The sequence below is a fragment of the Salmo trutta genome, chromosome 28 (assembly GCF_901001165.1).
Source record: "Salmo trutta chromosome 28, fSalTru1.1, whole genome shotgun sequence".
Classification (NCBI taxonomy): Eukaryota; Metazoa; Chordata; class Actinopteri; order Salmoniformes; family Salmonidae; genus Salmo; species Salmo trutta.
In genome coordinates, this window is record NC_042984.1 from 27,999,530 (window position 1) to 28,016,752 (window position 17,223).

Genomic DNA, 17,223 nt, shown 5'->3' on the forward strand with positions numbered 1-17,223 from the left:
CATCACACTATTCTTAATTTAACCTTGTCTTTACATATACTAAGTAATATATGTGTGAAATTAGTTTTGATTTAGAATGGGCCATTATCATGCACCTGTCAGAACACAGGCAGGGGGAAAAATACATGTAATTCATATGCACTTGAATAGCATATGGAGGAAGCTTTTCCCGCAGTTCATTTTCATGCCAGTCAGGTAGGCTACTCCGGTCTTAAAGCGAAGCAATGTGCTCAATATTAGGAAAGTTGAGAAATAAATATAGTCTATTGAAAACTGATAGGATCCTTCTCTTTTTAATGGAGGCCATCAAACCTCTGTTTTCTCACGCAATTGCATAGCATAGCCTGTAGAAATATAGTGCAACGTGGGCTTATAGAAACACTTGAGTGACATGTATCAACTAGCTATAAGGAGCTGGCTCTTGCTGTGCAACAGGTGATCCTATTACGCTCAAACTCTGAATGCCAAAGCTCTCATGAAGTGTTTGTTTTGATTTTCAAGCATTTGCATTGATGCCAGAGGGATTAGAGGAACAATAGAGAGCTGAGTACCAGGCCATTGGCGACTGGTTAGTTTGGTAGTCTACAAATGACCATTAGCGGCATCAGAGCGCAGTTTTGGAGAAGCCTAGCTACTGTGACTCAATGGTCACGTGGAATTTGACTGCGGTCATGACTCGTGACTGTCGGTGTGAAGGTAATACGGTCACCGTAACAGCCCTAAATGCAACAGCTCTGCCAAAGAGTAGGTCTGGGATGAAGAGGGTGTGATTGTCGGGGGCCTTGACAGCAGCTATATATAACTGATGTTTTAGAGTCTTCATCTATCACATTTTAAGTCTTCGGCATCTCTGATGGCAAGGTAAACTCAGGGCCTCTGCTCTGACGGGCATCCCATCTAAAATGACAGCGTGAACCTCTGAGAACAGATGGTGCATCCAGATTGAATTCTGACGTTTGTTTCCTTTTAGCAGACCTAGGGATGATCCTTGTGAGAGCACCCCGGGTATTTAGCTGGCTTCTAATGGGTGCATTTGAGTCACGAGTCCCCACATAGCAGTATATCATATTCATATGAATCCCACCGCTGACACCAAATGTCTACACCAGGCCGTGTATCATATTCATATTTCCTACCAATTTTCGAGGTCTGACCTGCACTGTATGTCACTGTGATTGGTCTCGTCCATTGCCTGGCTCTGACCTGGGACCTGTGGCTTTTGTCAACTGACAAGGACAAGTATCTGCGGTGATGTGTCATCCATCTTATTTGTTGCTCTTGGTATAACTTAATTAATCCTGCAGAATGATTGAACGGTGCCGGGTCAGAGGAATAATGAATTGAGGAGAAGCCTGTTTTGAAAGTCTGTATCATGTCATTTGTAAAAGACTTGGACCAGACCAGAAGCACCTGGAGTGCTTTTTTGGCCCACATTGAGGCTTCGATTTTTTATAAAATAGGATGTAATGTAACAAAGATGTAACATATACTGAACAAAAATATAAATGCAACATACAGCAATTTCAAAGATTTTAATCAGTTACAGTATATAAGGATATCAGTCAATTTAAATAAATTCATTAGGCCGTAATCTACACTCTTACAAAAAGGGTTCCAAAAGGGTTCTTTGGCTGTCCCCATAAGAGAACCCTTTTTGATTCCATGTAGAACCCTCTGTGTAAAGGGTTGGTTCTACCTGGAACCAAAAAGGGTTCTTCAAAGGGTTCTCCTATGGGGACAGCCGAAGAACCCTTTTAAGTTCTAGATAGCACCTTTTTTTCTAAGAGTGAATGGATTTCACATGACTGGGAATACAGATATGCATCTGTTAGTCACAGATACATAAAAGTTAAGCGCGTGGATCAGAAAACCAGTCAGTATCTGGTGTGACCACCATTTGCTTCATGCAGCACGACACATCTCCTTCACATAGAGTTGATCAGGCTGTTGATTGTGGCCTGTGGAATGTTGTCCCACTCCTCTTCAATGACTGTGCGAAGTTGCTGGATATAGGTGGGAACTGGAAGACGGTGTCGTACATGTTGATCCAGAGCATCCCAAAATTCTCAATGGGTGGGGCATATCTGGTGAGTATGCCGTGCCATTCATCCGCCACCATCACCTCATGTTTCAGCATTATAATGAATGACCCCATGTCGCAAGGATCTGTACACAATTCCTGGAAGCTGAAAATGTCCTAGTTCTTCCATGGCCTGCATACTCACCAGACATGTCACCCATTAAGCATGTTTGGGATGCTCTGGATCGATGTGTACGACAGCATGTTCCAGTTCCCACCAATATCCAGCAACTTCGCACAGCCATTGAAGAGGTGTGGGACAACATTCAACGGGACCAACAACCTCCGCTCTGCATGAGGTGAATGGTGGTCACACCAGATAGTGATTGGTTTTCTGATCCAGGCCCTACCTTTTTTTTAAGGTACTGTATCTGTGACCAACAGATGCATATCTTCATTCCCAGTCATGTGAAATCCATAGCTTAAGGCCTAATTGTCACGTCCTGGCCAGTATAAGGTTAATTGTTTTGTAGTTTGGTCAGGACGTGGCAGAGGGTATTTGTTTTATGTGGTTCAGGGTGGTGTGTTTTGTTAAAAGGGTGTTTGATTTAGTAATTCCGGGTTTTGGTTTATGTTTAGGTATTTCTATGTGGAGTCTAGTGAGTGTATGTCTATGTTTGGTTAATTGGGGTTGGGACTCTCAGTTGAAGGCAGGTGTTGTCTATCTGCCTTTGATTGAGAGTCCCATATAGTAGGGTGTGTTTGTGTTTGGTATTTGTGGGTGATTGTTCTGTGCTGAGCCTTATGCTTGGCCAGACTGTTTGTTGTTGTTAGTTCGTTCATTTTCTTGGTTTGTTATTTTGGTGTTCATTTTGTACTTATTAAAATGTCGAGATGAGCATAAACATACCTGCTGCGTTTTGGTCCTCCTTCACCGACGACAACCGTGACAGAATCACCCACCACTCAAGGACCAAGCAGCAGAGGAAGGAGCAGAAGGAATTCGAGTTGGACTGGCGGGAGAAGTGGACTTGGGAGGAAGTTCTGGACGGGGCCGGACCTTGGCACCAGGCTGGGGAGTATCGCCGCCCGCAGTGGGAAATTGAGGCAGCCAAGGCGGAGAGGCGGAGGTACGAGGCCATGGACGCGCTGAGGGAGAAGCACGAGAGGCACCCCCAATAATTTTTTTTGGGGGGGCACACGGGTAGTTTGGCTAGGCGAAGGAAGAGCCGGAAGCCAGCTACCCGTGGTTATATGGAGGAGCGTATGGGGTGGAGAGCGCTATGTTTCGCTGAGAAGCGCACTATCTCACCCATACGCACGCACAGTCCGGTGCGAGTTATTCCAGCCCCTCGCAGGTGCCGTGCTAGAGCGGGCATCCAGCCTGGTAGGAGGATGCCTGCGCAGCGCATCTGGTCGCCGGTACGCCTCCGAGGACCAGGCTACCCAACTCCCGCTCTACGCACGGCTACCATCAGGCCCCTGCACAGCCCAGTCTGCCCTGTACGAGCACCCCGCTACTAGTTCCATCCAGCCAAGGCGGGTTGTGCAGGAGGTAAGATCTAGACCGGCTGTGCGCCTCCATAGCCCTGGGTTTCCAGCTCCTGTCTCTCGTACGGACCCGGAAGTGCGTCAACCCAGTCCGACTCGTCCTGTTCCCGCTCCCCGCACTAGCCTTCAAGTGCGTAAACCCAGCACCGCCAGTCAACAGTCGTCGGAGCTGCCCGGCAGTCAACAGTCGTCGGAGCTGCCCGCCAGTCAACAGTCGCCGGAGTGGCCAGACTGCGCTGAACTGCCGGAGTGGCCAGACTGCGCTGAACTGCCGGAGTGGCCAGACTGCCCTGAACTGCCGGAGTGGCCAGACTGCCCTGAACTGCCGGAGTGGCCAGACTGCCCTGAACTGCCGGAGTGGCCAGACTGCCCTGAACTGCCGGAGTGGCCAGACTGCCCTGAACTGCCGGAGTGGCCAGACTGCCCTGATCTGCCGGAGTGGCCAGACTGCCCTGATCTGCCGGAGTGGCCAGACTGCCCTGATCTGCCGGAGTGGCCAGACTGCCCTGATCTGCCGGAGTGACCAGACTGCCCAGACTGTCCCGAGCTGCCAGACTGCCCAGACTGTCCCGAGCTGCCAGACTGCCCAGACAGCCTGGAACGGCCTGAGCCGGAGCCACCTCCAGAAATAGGTGGGTTGGGGAGGGGGGGGTGTAGCACAGTGCCGTTGTTGACGGCAGCCACCCTCCCTTCCCTCCCTTTAGTAAAGGGGAATTTTTCTTTTGGTGTTGCTTGGGGTTATTTTTTGTTAAGGTGCTTCCGGGGTAGCACCTTTAAGGGGGGGGGTACTGTCACGTCCTGGCCAGTATAAGGTTAATTGTTTTGTAGTTTGGTCAGGACGTGGCAGAGGGTATTTGTTTTATGTGGTTCAGGGTGGTGTGTTTTGTTAAAAGGGTGTTTGATTTAGTAATTCCGGGTTTTGGTTTATGTTTAGGTATTTCTATGTGGAGTCTAGTGAGTGTATGTCTATGTTTGGTTAATTGGGGTTGGGACTCTCAGTTGAAGGCAGGTGTTGTCTATCTGCCTTTGATTGAGAGTCCCATATAGTAGGGTGTGTTTGTGTTTGGTATTTGTGGGTGATTGTTCTGTGCTGAGCCTTATGCTTGGCCAAACTGTTTGTTGTTAGTTCGTTCATTTTCTTGGTTTGTTATTTTGGTGTTCATTTTGTACTTATTAAAACGTTGAGATGAGCATAAACATACCTGCTGCGTTTTGGTCCTCCTTCACCGACGACAACCGTGACACTAATGAATTTATTTCAATTGACTGATTTCCTTATATGAACCGTAACTCAGTAAAGTCTTTGAGATTGTTGAATGTTGCATTTATATTTTTGTTCAGTATAGTACTATCAAGGCACAAGGCGAGACCCAGATGCAGACACAGGAGGCAGATGGTTAGAGTCTGATATTTATTAACAAACCAAAAGGGGTAGGCAAGAGAATGGTCATAGACAGGCAAAACCAGTTCAGAGTCCAGGAGGTACAGAGTGGCAGGCAGGCTCGAGGTCAGGGCAGGCAGAATGGTAAGGCAGGCGGGAATGGAGTCCAGAAAACAGGCAAGGGTCAAAACCGGGAGGACTAGCAAAAGATAAATAGAAAGCAGGCGCACGGGAAAACATGCTGCTTGACTTGTAAACATACAAGACTAACTGGCACAGAGAGACAGGAAACACAGGGTTAAATACACTGGGGAAAATAAGCGACACCTGGAGGGGGTGGAGACAAACACAAGAAACAGGTGAAACAGATCAGGGCGTGACAAGTACAATTATTGACACCCCTGATTTCAGTATGTTTCAACACCTCACCTTGATAACGCATACAATATACTGTAGCTCAGTATTTGAATTATGTATCTTATACAGTCACTTTTGCTCATCTTTATCAAAGGTGTCAATAATTTTTGAACCCACTGTAGATGTTGCACATGATGCAGTTGGACCATGAAAAGCATTGGTTTAAAATATAAAGTAGTAGGCACATAAGCTCTTGTGGCTACTGAAGTTGGTCTTTTAATTGGTATTTTGCTTGCTCAGCGTTACCAAGATTAGTAAGATATTCGTAAAAAACATATATAGGGTGGCAGGTATACTAGCGTTGGGCCAGTACCCGAAAGGTCGCTAGTTCAAATCCTTAGCCGACAAGGTGAAAATCTGTTAATGTGCCCTTGAGCAAGGCACTTAACCCTAATTGCTCCAGGGCTCCTGGACAATGATGACCCTGGCTGTGACCCAACTCTCTGAGGGCGTCTCAGGGGGAGTTGGGATATGCAAAAAAACACATTTCCAATTCACACTATACGTATTAATGGACATTTGTACATGTGTGAAATTGAACAAATGTATATTTTTTTATAAAAATGTAGGTACAAAGAGTTATTGTGTTAGGGATGCATGGCAGCCCTTCATCCACCACCAGCCTGTGGGCTGAGCCATATAAACTGCAGAAAATCTTTCACCATCTAATATGGGCTTAAAATATCAGAACATTTAAAGGTTGATGATTCCACTGACAATACTGTGGTGAAATGTTTTAAAAGCCTCTGCTCGTCTGTTGTGTTCACTGGAATAATCTCACTCGTTCTAGGGGCAGATTGAATTCTGTAATCTCTTTGGGATTTTTATAATTGAAAGTCTCTCGACTCTGCTGTGGTAAAATATAACATTACTCCACAGATTGTAACTGCCATATTGCAGGAATAACCTTTTAATATGTACCCAAGAGAATGCGCATGATATGCTCCAGGTGCAATGTTGTTTCCAGATCATCGCTAGGGTTTAGCTCTGTGCTTCATTATTGAATGGTGAAATAACTGTATTTAAGAAACTGCACAGGATGTAATTCACTTGTATCTTAGGTGCATCAGATTTCATATCTCTTCTTTAGTTCAGCCTCACAATTGCACATCATTTGCCTATTTGTTTTCCAGTGTCTGTCTGACATTACAATACATTTCACAAGTAGATCTGATTTCTATCTCTTGTTTTTAACAAACGCCTTCCTTCGTTTCTATCAAGTACCTTTCATAACTTCCACACTTTCGCCTCAAGGGAAAATTACATCCTTATTTAGTTTTATAGTAATCAGAGAGTGGGCACATGAACAGCACTCACAGTCTTGGCCTGTCCAAAATATATCAGGGCTCTAGCTATCTTCATTTCAAACATACCATTTTTAAACAGTAATTTATCACACAGTGCTAGAGAGCAATTGTAAAGAGTTTCTCAATGAACGTTTTTGATGTCATAGTGTACATTTCTCAAACTCAATTCTGGACCTCAAAGGCAGTTCCACAGCATTTGTTGTAATCAGGGACAGATTTAGACTTGGGACGCCAGGTGGGCACAGTTAATTGTCAGTTTGACCAGAAAACCAGCAGCCTCTTGACCTCGTAGGGTAAGAGTTGAATATCCCTGCTGTAAAGTGTCTCAGTCTTGTAATATCATACTTATTTCTGAGTGCTCACTGCAAAATTGTGTGTTGCTCATTTTTTGAATAAGTAGAACATAGATTAATGAAGAGATGGGAACAATATCATATCATATAAACTATTCAAAGCGGTATACCATAACATTTACGTTTTAGGGTATGAAAGTGGTTTGAGTGGTACTTTCTACAGTAATATGACTCAATATTAAATAACTGTGAAGGACAAGCCATGACTGTTGGTTAATGCTCTCGTTCACACCACAACAAAAGCTACTCACATTCTCTTTTGATACAATCTCCTCTGATTCATTGCATTAAGTCACAAAATGCTAATTCACATCCAATTTCATGGACCTGAAAGCACTCAAAATAGCTTGAATTAGGCAATGAAAAAGCACACAGAGGTATGTCTTTGATAGGCTTGACAAAATAATCCAGGGGTTGCAGAACAGTTTGGTTTGTCAGGCATGGCTGGCTTTAGTGTGTCCAGCTCATTTGCGTTTCACACTATGAGAATATTGACCGTTTTTTTCCACTTCACGGTGGTGTAGTAATGTTGGTAGGTGCTATTGGGAAATACTGCTCATATACAGATTTCACCTAGTTTCAGGGATTTTTTTGTTGTCAAATAAATATTTATTTTAATACTCACTTTGAGAAAGTTTTATTTGAAATGTTAATCATTTTTGGAATGATATACTGTGTTCAGTTAGTTCTTAAACCTCGTTAGTTCTGAAAACACAGGACATGTTGTTAGAAATCCAATGTGCCAATAGTTGATTGTAAGCACTAACCTGACGCTCGCTTCATGTTGTTGAGACAGGGATAGGGAAAGATAACTTTGATGATAGCAATGACTTTCTTTAACAAAGTAATTTCTGTGGCGTCTTGAGATTTGGTTGTTTTCCAAATCCACCTAATCATGCCTCTCAAATGCTGAATACTTGTGCACCTGATAAAACATAGAAACACATTTTTTTTAAAAATTGGACTGCCTCAAAAATCTCAGTGTCTAAATGTATGTTTACAGGTTAAAGGGGAATTCAAGAATATGGGAAATAAGAAAAACGGGCCTTTATAACAAAGTTATCCCATAGCCTTGAGGACATTCATTACTGTACCTGACCTCTTTATACTTTTAATAAATCAGTGGGCTCTGTAATTCCCAATTTAAACAGCTTCCTAAAGCAGAACTAATCACTCATGGTATTCAAGACTTAGAATCGATCTAGAAGTGTTTCACATAAATCTTGCTTAGGCGGGGCACAGATGTCCCTGAAGCATCACACAGACATGGTGACATAATTCCCCAATATTATACAGACTTCTCAAATGAATCTGTTAATTGAGGCAGTGTTCTCATTAAGTTCATGTAATCATGGGGAAGTAGGTGTTACAGTACATTATTATTCTTTCTATTTCCATTCTCTCTTGATTATGGTTATTGGTTACTTTGGTTTGCTATTTTGCAGTATAGGCTCTTAGAAATCTACAAGAGCAACAACAGCAGAGAAAAGACAGACATGTGGATTGTTGTCCTTTTTCCCGAGTAGGTTGTCAAGAAGTAATTGGTTGCCATACACATGCTATTTCAATCTCATAGCCGTTTTAATTGTTGCTGGAACGTGTGCAATGAGGAAAGTAATGAATGAAACACAGAAAGTGATAACAATACATAGTTTCAATTAAAATCACTCATGTGTGACTTATACTTGAGGAAGGGCTTTCCGCATGCTGGAGGTGCTTGGGATTGAACAGTTCTGTAAGTACACGGGCAGAAATTATTGTCTCTCAAAGTTGTCCAAAGGTGTCGGATACTGCCATTTAACCCAATGAGGTAGATGCTCAATATATTAGATAGGAACTAGAATAATAAATTATGATACATTAATATAGTAAAATTTGTGTCAAAAAGATGAAATTGTAGTCCTTAGAATAGTCAATGACTCACTGTTAAAAGGGAGTATTAGACAAAAAGACATGACCTGTGTTTGGGGCTATATCAATTTGTATAATGTCAAGTCACTGCATGGTGTTCCACACTACCGATGATAGATGAGTTACTATGTCAATATTTGGTTAGATAATGGCAATAATGGCTATTGCCATTGCTTCATAAATTCAGTAGAATACTGCTTGATCATTTTGACCCATTCCTTTTGTCTCTCTGAAACAGACTTGGAGAATTTCAAGACACAGAGTCGAAGTCCAGTGAGGGTTCGTGAGGGCCAAGGAGTGGTCCTACTCTGTGGCCCACCACCCCACTCTGGAGGTAAGAAAGCCTTTACGAAACACCTAATGACTGTGAAAGGACCAACTAAAAACTTGTTTAAGTGGCACACTATTTCAATAAGTCATATGTAGGCCTACAATAAATAAATATCATGGCTATTATTTGAATGCTGGTGGCATGATGATCGGTTCTTGGCTGGCAATTATCAAATAAAAAGTATCTTGCTCTTCCATATCTCATCAATATAACCTACCATGTCCACTTTATCAGTGAACTGTTGTCTAGAGGGCATGCGCCAAAACCGGATTGGGCAAGTATGCTATTTATTGCAACAGTTTTTGTAACAAAACCATTGGTAGAAAAACACAATGGAAGCACATTGAACTCTTGCTTTCTATTCGGTACATGGAAATTTAAGGTGAAAAGTGCGTTGTACGTTATCACGCACAGCTTTTATCCGCAACAAGTAAATTAGATGGAAACACAGCTCTGGTGGGAAAATGCGCATATGCAGATTTTAGAATTGGATGGGAACTTAGACAAGCAACTAACCGGTCACGGAAGGGGGACTTGTAGAGAGAGATTGCAAAATCCAGGCACAGCTGCTCTCTTTGCTTTTCAAGTGTTTGCAGTGCATCGGTGTGCCTCACATATGCAGTGCCCAGGATGATGCGGCAAGCACACTTTTGGATGTGCTCAAGCTGGTCTAAGAGGGATTGGGATAATGAGCTATTCCAAGCTGTGAAGTCAGAAAAAGCAGCATCTTCTTATTTTAGTATTTACAATCTATGCACTTCTGGATCAATCAATACATTTTCGGACTGATTACAATTTATATTTCGTGTCCTGAGGTTTCTTATGGCCTATTTTAACATAATAAATGCATTCATTATTTATTAATGAATATTTATACAATTGAAATATCAACGGTCAAAATGTCAGCCATGGCCATTCTAGTAATTATAGAATTCCGGCGCACAGAGTGTTAAAGATTAACTAGAAATGCCTCAAGAAGGCTTCGGGATTTGAGTGTGGCCAAGACTCAAGATGCTATACAGAGTTAAAGAGAAATCACAGTGGCACTTTTTTTCAGAGCCTGTGCATTAGGGTGCCTGCTTTGTCTGCACTCATGTCCCCTACTGCTCTCTGAGTGTCTATCTGGATGACTGTGTTCAGACCCAGACCTAATGCACCTGACCTCATTTTCCTAATGGAACTCGACCTTTTAGATTTACTCAAGGATGTAATCCCTTGTTCTCATGCACATCTGACAGAAATCAAGGTAGCAAGCTAGCTACAGACATGGCTTGCAGATTTTGTCCTCTATAAAATATTATATACATTTGAAGTCGGAAGTTTACATACACTTAGGTTGGAGTCATTAAAACTCGTTCTTCAACCACTCCACAAATTTCTTGTTAACAAACAATAGTTTTGGCAAGTCGGTTAGGACATCTTCTTTGTGCATGACACAAGTAATTTTTCCAACAATTATTTACAGACAGATTATTTCACTTATAATTCACTGTATCACAATTCCAGTGGGTCAGAAGTTTACATACACTAAGTTGACTGTGCCTTTAAACAGCTTGGAAAATTCCAGAAAATGATGTCATGGCTTTAGAAGCTTCTGATAGGCTAATTGACATAATTTGAGTCAATTGGAGATGTACCTGTGGATGTATTTCAAGGCCTACCTTCAAACTCGGTGCCTCTTTGCTTGACATCATGGGAAAATCAAAAGAAATCAGCCAAGATCTCAGAAAAAAAATTGTAGACCTCCACATGTCTGGTTCATCCTTGGGAGCAATTTCAAATGCCTGAAGGTACCACGTTCATCTGTACAAACAATAGTACGCAAGTATAAACACCATGGGACCACACAGCCGTCATACCGTTCAGGAAGGAGATGCGTTCTGTCTCCTTCCTGAGATGAACGTACTTTGGAGCGAAAAGTGCAAATCAATCCCAGAACAACAGCAATGGACCTTGTGAAGAGGCTGGAGGAAACAGGTACAAAAGTATCCCTATCCACAGTAAAACGAGTCCTATATCAACATAATCTTAAAGGCCGCTCAGCAAAGAAGAAGCCACTGCTCCAAAACTGCCATAAAAAAGCCAGACTACGGTTTGCAACTGCACATGGGGACAAAGATCGTACTTTTTGGAGAAACGTCCTCTGGTCTGATGAAACATAAATAGAACAGTTTGGCCATAAACTGAAAAAGCGTGTGCGAGCAAGGAGGCCTACAAACCTGAGTCAGTTACATCAGCTCTGTCAGGAGGAATGGGCCAAAATTTACCCAACTTATTGTGGGAAGCTTGTGGAAGGCTACCCGAAACGTTTGACACAGATTCTTAAAATAAAATGGTGATTATTCATTATTCATTATTCAGTGTTTGAGGGATGCCATCTACCAACTGCTGTTTTCAGATCTTGCCATAGGTTTTGGATATGATTCAGGTCTGGACTCTTCACTGGCCACTCTAGAACAGTCCAGTGTTTCTTCTTGAAACATTTCTGTCTGCCTTTTGATGTGCGTTTGGGTTCATTGTCCTACTGGAATACCCACAACCTTCAATGGAGACCCACTTTTTGGACACTGGTGATTTCATGATGCCTTGCACACGTTCAAGGCCCTTCGTACCAAAGCAACCCCACATTGAAAGCTTAATGTGGGTTTGTGATCTGTTTTGCCAAAGAGCTCTAATTTGGTTTAATTGGTCCACAGAACATTTCCCCAGGATTTAAGCTTGCTTATTTTTTTCACCCCTTTTTCGTGGTATCCAATTGGTAGTCACAGTCTTGTCTCTGCAACACCCATACAGACTTGGGAGAGGCAAAGGTCGAGAGCCATGCAAGCCAAGCCAAGCCAAGCCACACTGCTTCTTGACACAATGCCCACTTAACCCAGAAGCCAATGTGTCAGAGAAAACACCGTACACCTGGCGACTGTGTCAGCGTGCACTGCGCCTGGCCTGCCACAAGAGTTGCTAGTGCACAACAAGGACACCCCTGTCGGCCAAACCCTCCCCTAACCCGGACGACGCTTGGTTAATTGTGCGCCGTCCCATGGGTCTCCCGGTTGCGACAGAGCCTGGACTCGAATCCAGAATCACTTGTGGCAGAGCTAGCACTGCGATGCAGTGCCTTAGACCACTGCGCCACTCTGGAGGCCCATTTTAAGCTTGCTTAGGTTGGTTTTTGAGAAGTTCAATAGGCTTTCTTGTATGTCCTTCAGCGGGGTGGTCTTCCTACTGTATGTTACCAATGACCAAATGAAGCATTCAAAGAAAATAACCCCTACCTATTAAGAAAGTATGCCAGTTTCATTTGAGGACCAGGATGTTGACAGCTGTTCCATACAAATTGCAAAATAGTTGGGAAGAGATTTGTTAGGTACCGATTCCATGGTACAAGGTGTATGAGTTGTTATATAAAATTATGCAAGATTCAAGACTTCATGTTTTTCAAATAAAATTATTATATAGAATTCTTGTTACCAAAACATTTTTGAATATTTCGGGCATACAATCATCGAAAATATGCAGATTTTGTTTTGGGGATACAGAATCAATAGACCATTTATGTTGGTATTGCCCTCAGGTAGCCTGTTTCTTGTCTCAAGTTCAGAAATGGCTGAAAATGCATAACATTGATCGAATATTGACCCTAGAAATAGAACTGTTGGGAGATCTGGAGAGACCGGGTCAGTCAATTACTCATATACTAATACTCTTAGTAAAAGTATTTATCTTCATCTCGCAATCTGTGGATTCTATTCGATTAGATACAATGGTTGCTCAACTAAAAGTTTTGCGATTATGCTGCGGGACATAGAGGTAATTTGTGGTTTAGTACGGTACCCTGCGTCACCACTTCATTGCGGGGAATTAGAGCACTGATTATGCTTTTGAACACGGGGTGAGACATTGTTACTAATTTGTAAATAAAGCCAGTTTGTTATTTAGAATTATTTACATTGGGTTAACAGTGGGTTAACTGCCTTGTTCAGGAGCTCAAGGATTCGATCCAGCAACTTTTCTAACCACTAGGCTACCTGCTTTCATTAATAAAATAATTATAAAAAACTGTTAGGTTCTGATTATCTATACCCCAAAGTGCTCACTCCTCCCCATCTCAAGGCTGTCATGTTGATTGGTACCAGACTGTCTCTTCTCCTCCCAGAGAATCCCTCCCATAGGATCCCTGATGGCTAACAATAACATATCCTGACATAATGTAAACGTTATACATTACCCTCTCTTCCTCAGTGACATGAATAAGTATATTTCATATTCTCAGAACCCAACAGTCCACCCTCTTGAACAATAGTTTCCTACTGTTCAACTTACATAATCTTATAAATTACTTATAAACAAACAAACAATGATAACAACACATGAACAAAAGATAAAACATGATTAACATTCACAGTGAGGTTTACAACCTCAGAGACTATAATCACACCATGAACACTCTTATTTCCATTTTTCATAGAACACCGATAATATGTCCAGTGGATCTGTTGACTTCTCCCAGTTCAACATTCTCCTTCTGGTCCCTAAGAGAGTTATAGCACAAGACTTGGAAAGCAAAAATAAACATAAGACATAACAGCATTAATAATGTGTTAAGATATGCATAATGATATATGCATGAAAACCCAAGGTTTGATAACATGACAATTCCCACTCTCTCTCCGCCCGACTATGCCTTCAGGATACTTTTCTGCTGAGTTTGGCAAAAATTAAAGCCATAAAAATCCTCCTCATGCTTTCGCCCGTCTTCCCCGTCAGACCACAGGATCCAAGAGGTGTTCCCAAGCCATGTCATTCTCACTTTGCTCCCCATCACCTTCTTTGCCACCTGATAGGCACGTCACCTGATAGGCAAGTGCGTATCCCTAATCAACGCTACATCCTCTTCAGGTAACTCAGCACTGGATAGACTTTCACATCACTGCCTCCAAAATGTTGTTTAGAGTACAATTACCCCAACATCTATCCTTTGATATGATGCATTTAACCAATAAAGCAGCTAACCCAACCCAACTATGATGTTTAAAGTGGCTCCCAGACCCAACCCATCTGCATGTCTTACAGTGGAATCTAGTCTTTCTTTCTCTCTTTAGCTCCACTTCCTCTGTCATGGCGTCTTCAAGCTCACCCATTATGCAGCTGGACCTCACTTCAAGTGAGAACTGTGAACCCACCGAGGAGAGACATGACGATCTTTATCGCTGCAGGTGCTATACGGAGTACTGTGTGTGGACCAGACCAACGCTGTCCCAATAACCCCACTTGGTGTATCTTGATGTACACTCAATCTCCAGATTTTGACCTTGTCAGCCCGTGCACTCAGTTATCTCCCGCTCCTCATGTGCTGCTTTCACCTGAGGATATTCATAATTCATGGGTCATTTCCTGACAGCATAGACTCCCCCTTTATGGCCAAATCACTAATTTGTGACATTTGAATAACAGCCCCCGGTACTCCCATCGGTCTCCCAGTTACCAGCTACCAAGCTATGTGGCATGAGTCCTCATAAACTGATATCACAAAAATGCTACTAAAGTAACCCCTGCTACTACTGACACTGCGCATGACGCATACCTCAAACTCCCTCATTTGCGCCGTATCCAATTCCATGCTGTTACCATAGCCTCCTTTAATTACTGTCCCTACAGCGACTGCTGTGAGTAACTACTGCATGGAATCTGTCAAGTGTTCACCGGCTGTTAGAAATTGGGAAAGAGATTAATGAGTTGGAAGAATATCCAACCTAACAAAACTCTGAGTCACAGGTTCCTTGAAAGTTTACAATAGTGTCTGAAATGCCAACACTATCTCTTCTACTCTCACCATGATCTGGGTATGTGTAACGTTCAATTTAACATAATAGTCCTTATATTGTGCAGTTAGCTGTCCTCCCTCTCTTAAGAGCTATTTCTTGTCGGAAGTTTACATACACCTTAGCCAAATACATTTAAACTCAGTTTTTTACAATTACTGACATTTAATCCTAGTATAAATAACCTGTCTTAGGTCAGTTAGGATCACCACTTTATTATAAAAATTTGAAATGTCAGAATAATAGTAGAGAGAATGATTTATTTCAGCTTTAATTTCTTTCATCACATTTGAAGTGGGTCAGAAGTTTACATACACTCAATTAGTATTTGGTAGCATTGCCTTTAAATTGTTTAACTTGGGTCAAACGTTTCAGGTAGCCTTCCACAAGCTTCCCACAATAAGTTGGGTGAATTTTGGCCCATTCCTCCTAACAGAGTGTCACATTCTTCGTCGTGTTGAGGAAAGGAGGACCAAAATGCAGCGGGATTGTGGACACTCATGTTTTATTACTGACAAAAAACAAGAGTAAAGCATCCACTTGACAAACAAAACAATAAATGATACTCACGACACGAAACAGTTTTGCAGGCTCACAAACGCAATGCAAAAACAATCTCCCACAAAAGACACATACAAACACACCCTAATATATGGGACTCTCAATCAAAGGCAAATGGACAACACCTGCCTTCAATTGAGAGTCCCAACCCCAATTGACCACACATAGACATACAACAGCTAGATCAATCATAGACATACATAACAAGGAACAGTGCCCAAAAACCCCGGAATACTAAATCAAATGCCCTTACAACAAAAACACCACCCTGAACCACATAAAACAAATACCCTCTGCCACGTCCTGACCAAACTACAATACCAATTAACCCTTATACTGGCCAGGACGTGACAGTACCCCCCCCCCCCTTAAAGGTGCTAACCCCGGAAGCACCTTAAGAAAAACAACCCCAAACAACAACAAAACAAAAATTCCCCCCTACTAAAGGGAGGGAAGGGTGGGTGGCTGCCGTCAACGACGGCACTGTGCTACACCCCCCCTCCCCAATCCACCTATATCTGGAGGTGGCTCCGGTTCTGGCCGTTCCAGGCAGTCGGGCCACTCTGGCAGCTCGGGGCAGTCTGGCAGCTCGGGGCAGTCTGGCCACTCTGGCAGCTCGGGGAAGTCTGGCCACTCTGGCAGCTCGGGGAAGTCTGGCCACTCTGGCAGCTCGGGGAAGTCTGGCCACTCTGGCAGCTCGGGGAAGTCTGGCCACTCTGGCAGCTCGGGGCAGTCTGGCCACTCTGGCAGCTCGGGGCAGTCTGGCCACTCTGGCGGCTTCTGACTGGCGGGCGGCTCTGGCGGCTCCTGACTGGCGGGCGGCTCTGGCGGCTCCTGACTGGCGGGCGGCTCTGGCGGCTCCTGACTGGCGGGCGGCTCTGGCGGCTCCTGACTGGCGGGCGGCTCTGGCGGCTCCTGACTGGCAGGCGGCTCTGGCGACTGTTGACTGGCGGGTGGCTCTGGCGACTGTTGACTGGCGGGCGGCTCTGGCGACTGTTGACTGGCGGGCGGCTCTGGCGACTGTTGACTGGCGGGCGGCTCTGGCGACTGTTGACTGGCGGGCGGCTCTGGCGACTGTTGACTGGCGGGCGGCTCTGGTGATTGTTGACTGGCGGGCAGCTCTGGCGACTTTAGACTGGCGGGCAGCTCTGGCGACTTTAGACTGGCGAGGCTGGGTTTACGCACTAGATGCCTGATGTGTGGTGCTGGTACTGGATATGTCAGCTTTGAAACACACACCTTAGGGCTAGTGCGTGGAGCGGGAACAGGACGTACTGGACTGGGCTGACGCACTATAATCCTGGTGCGTGGTGCTGGTACTGGATATGCCAGCTTGGGAACACGCACCTCTAGGCTAGTGCGTGGAGCGGGAACAGGATATATAGGACCATGGAGGCTTACTGGCGGTCTCGAGCTTAACCCTGGCATCGCCCTTTCTGGCTGAATGCCTACTACCCCCTGGTAAATGCGGGGCGCTGGTATAGCGCGTACTGGCCTAAAAACACTTGGCCTCGCCATAACACCCATTACCGAAAAGCATAAGACCTGTCCATTAACTGGCCTTCGAGAAAC

General features: G+C 43.9%; 1 protein-coding gene across 4 annotated transcripts in view; it reads left to right on the plus strand.

The window, feature by feature from the left end:
* cntn3a.1 (contactin 3a, tandem duplicate 1) overlaps positions 1–17,223 on the plus strand; it is a 110,977-nt gene that overhangs the window by 35,688 nt on the left and 58,066 nt on the right. For all 4 annotated transcript variants that reach the window (XM_029719452.1, XM_029719454.1, XM_029719451.1 and 1 more), the window contains exon 5: positions 9,179–9,274. In XM_029719452.1, coding sequence (XP_029575312.1) covers positions 9,179–9,274 — 96 coding nt within the window. The remainder of the gene's footprint in view (positions 1–9,178; positions 9,275–17,223) is intronic.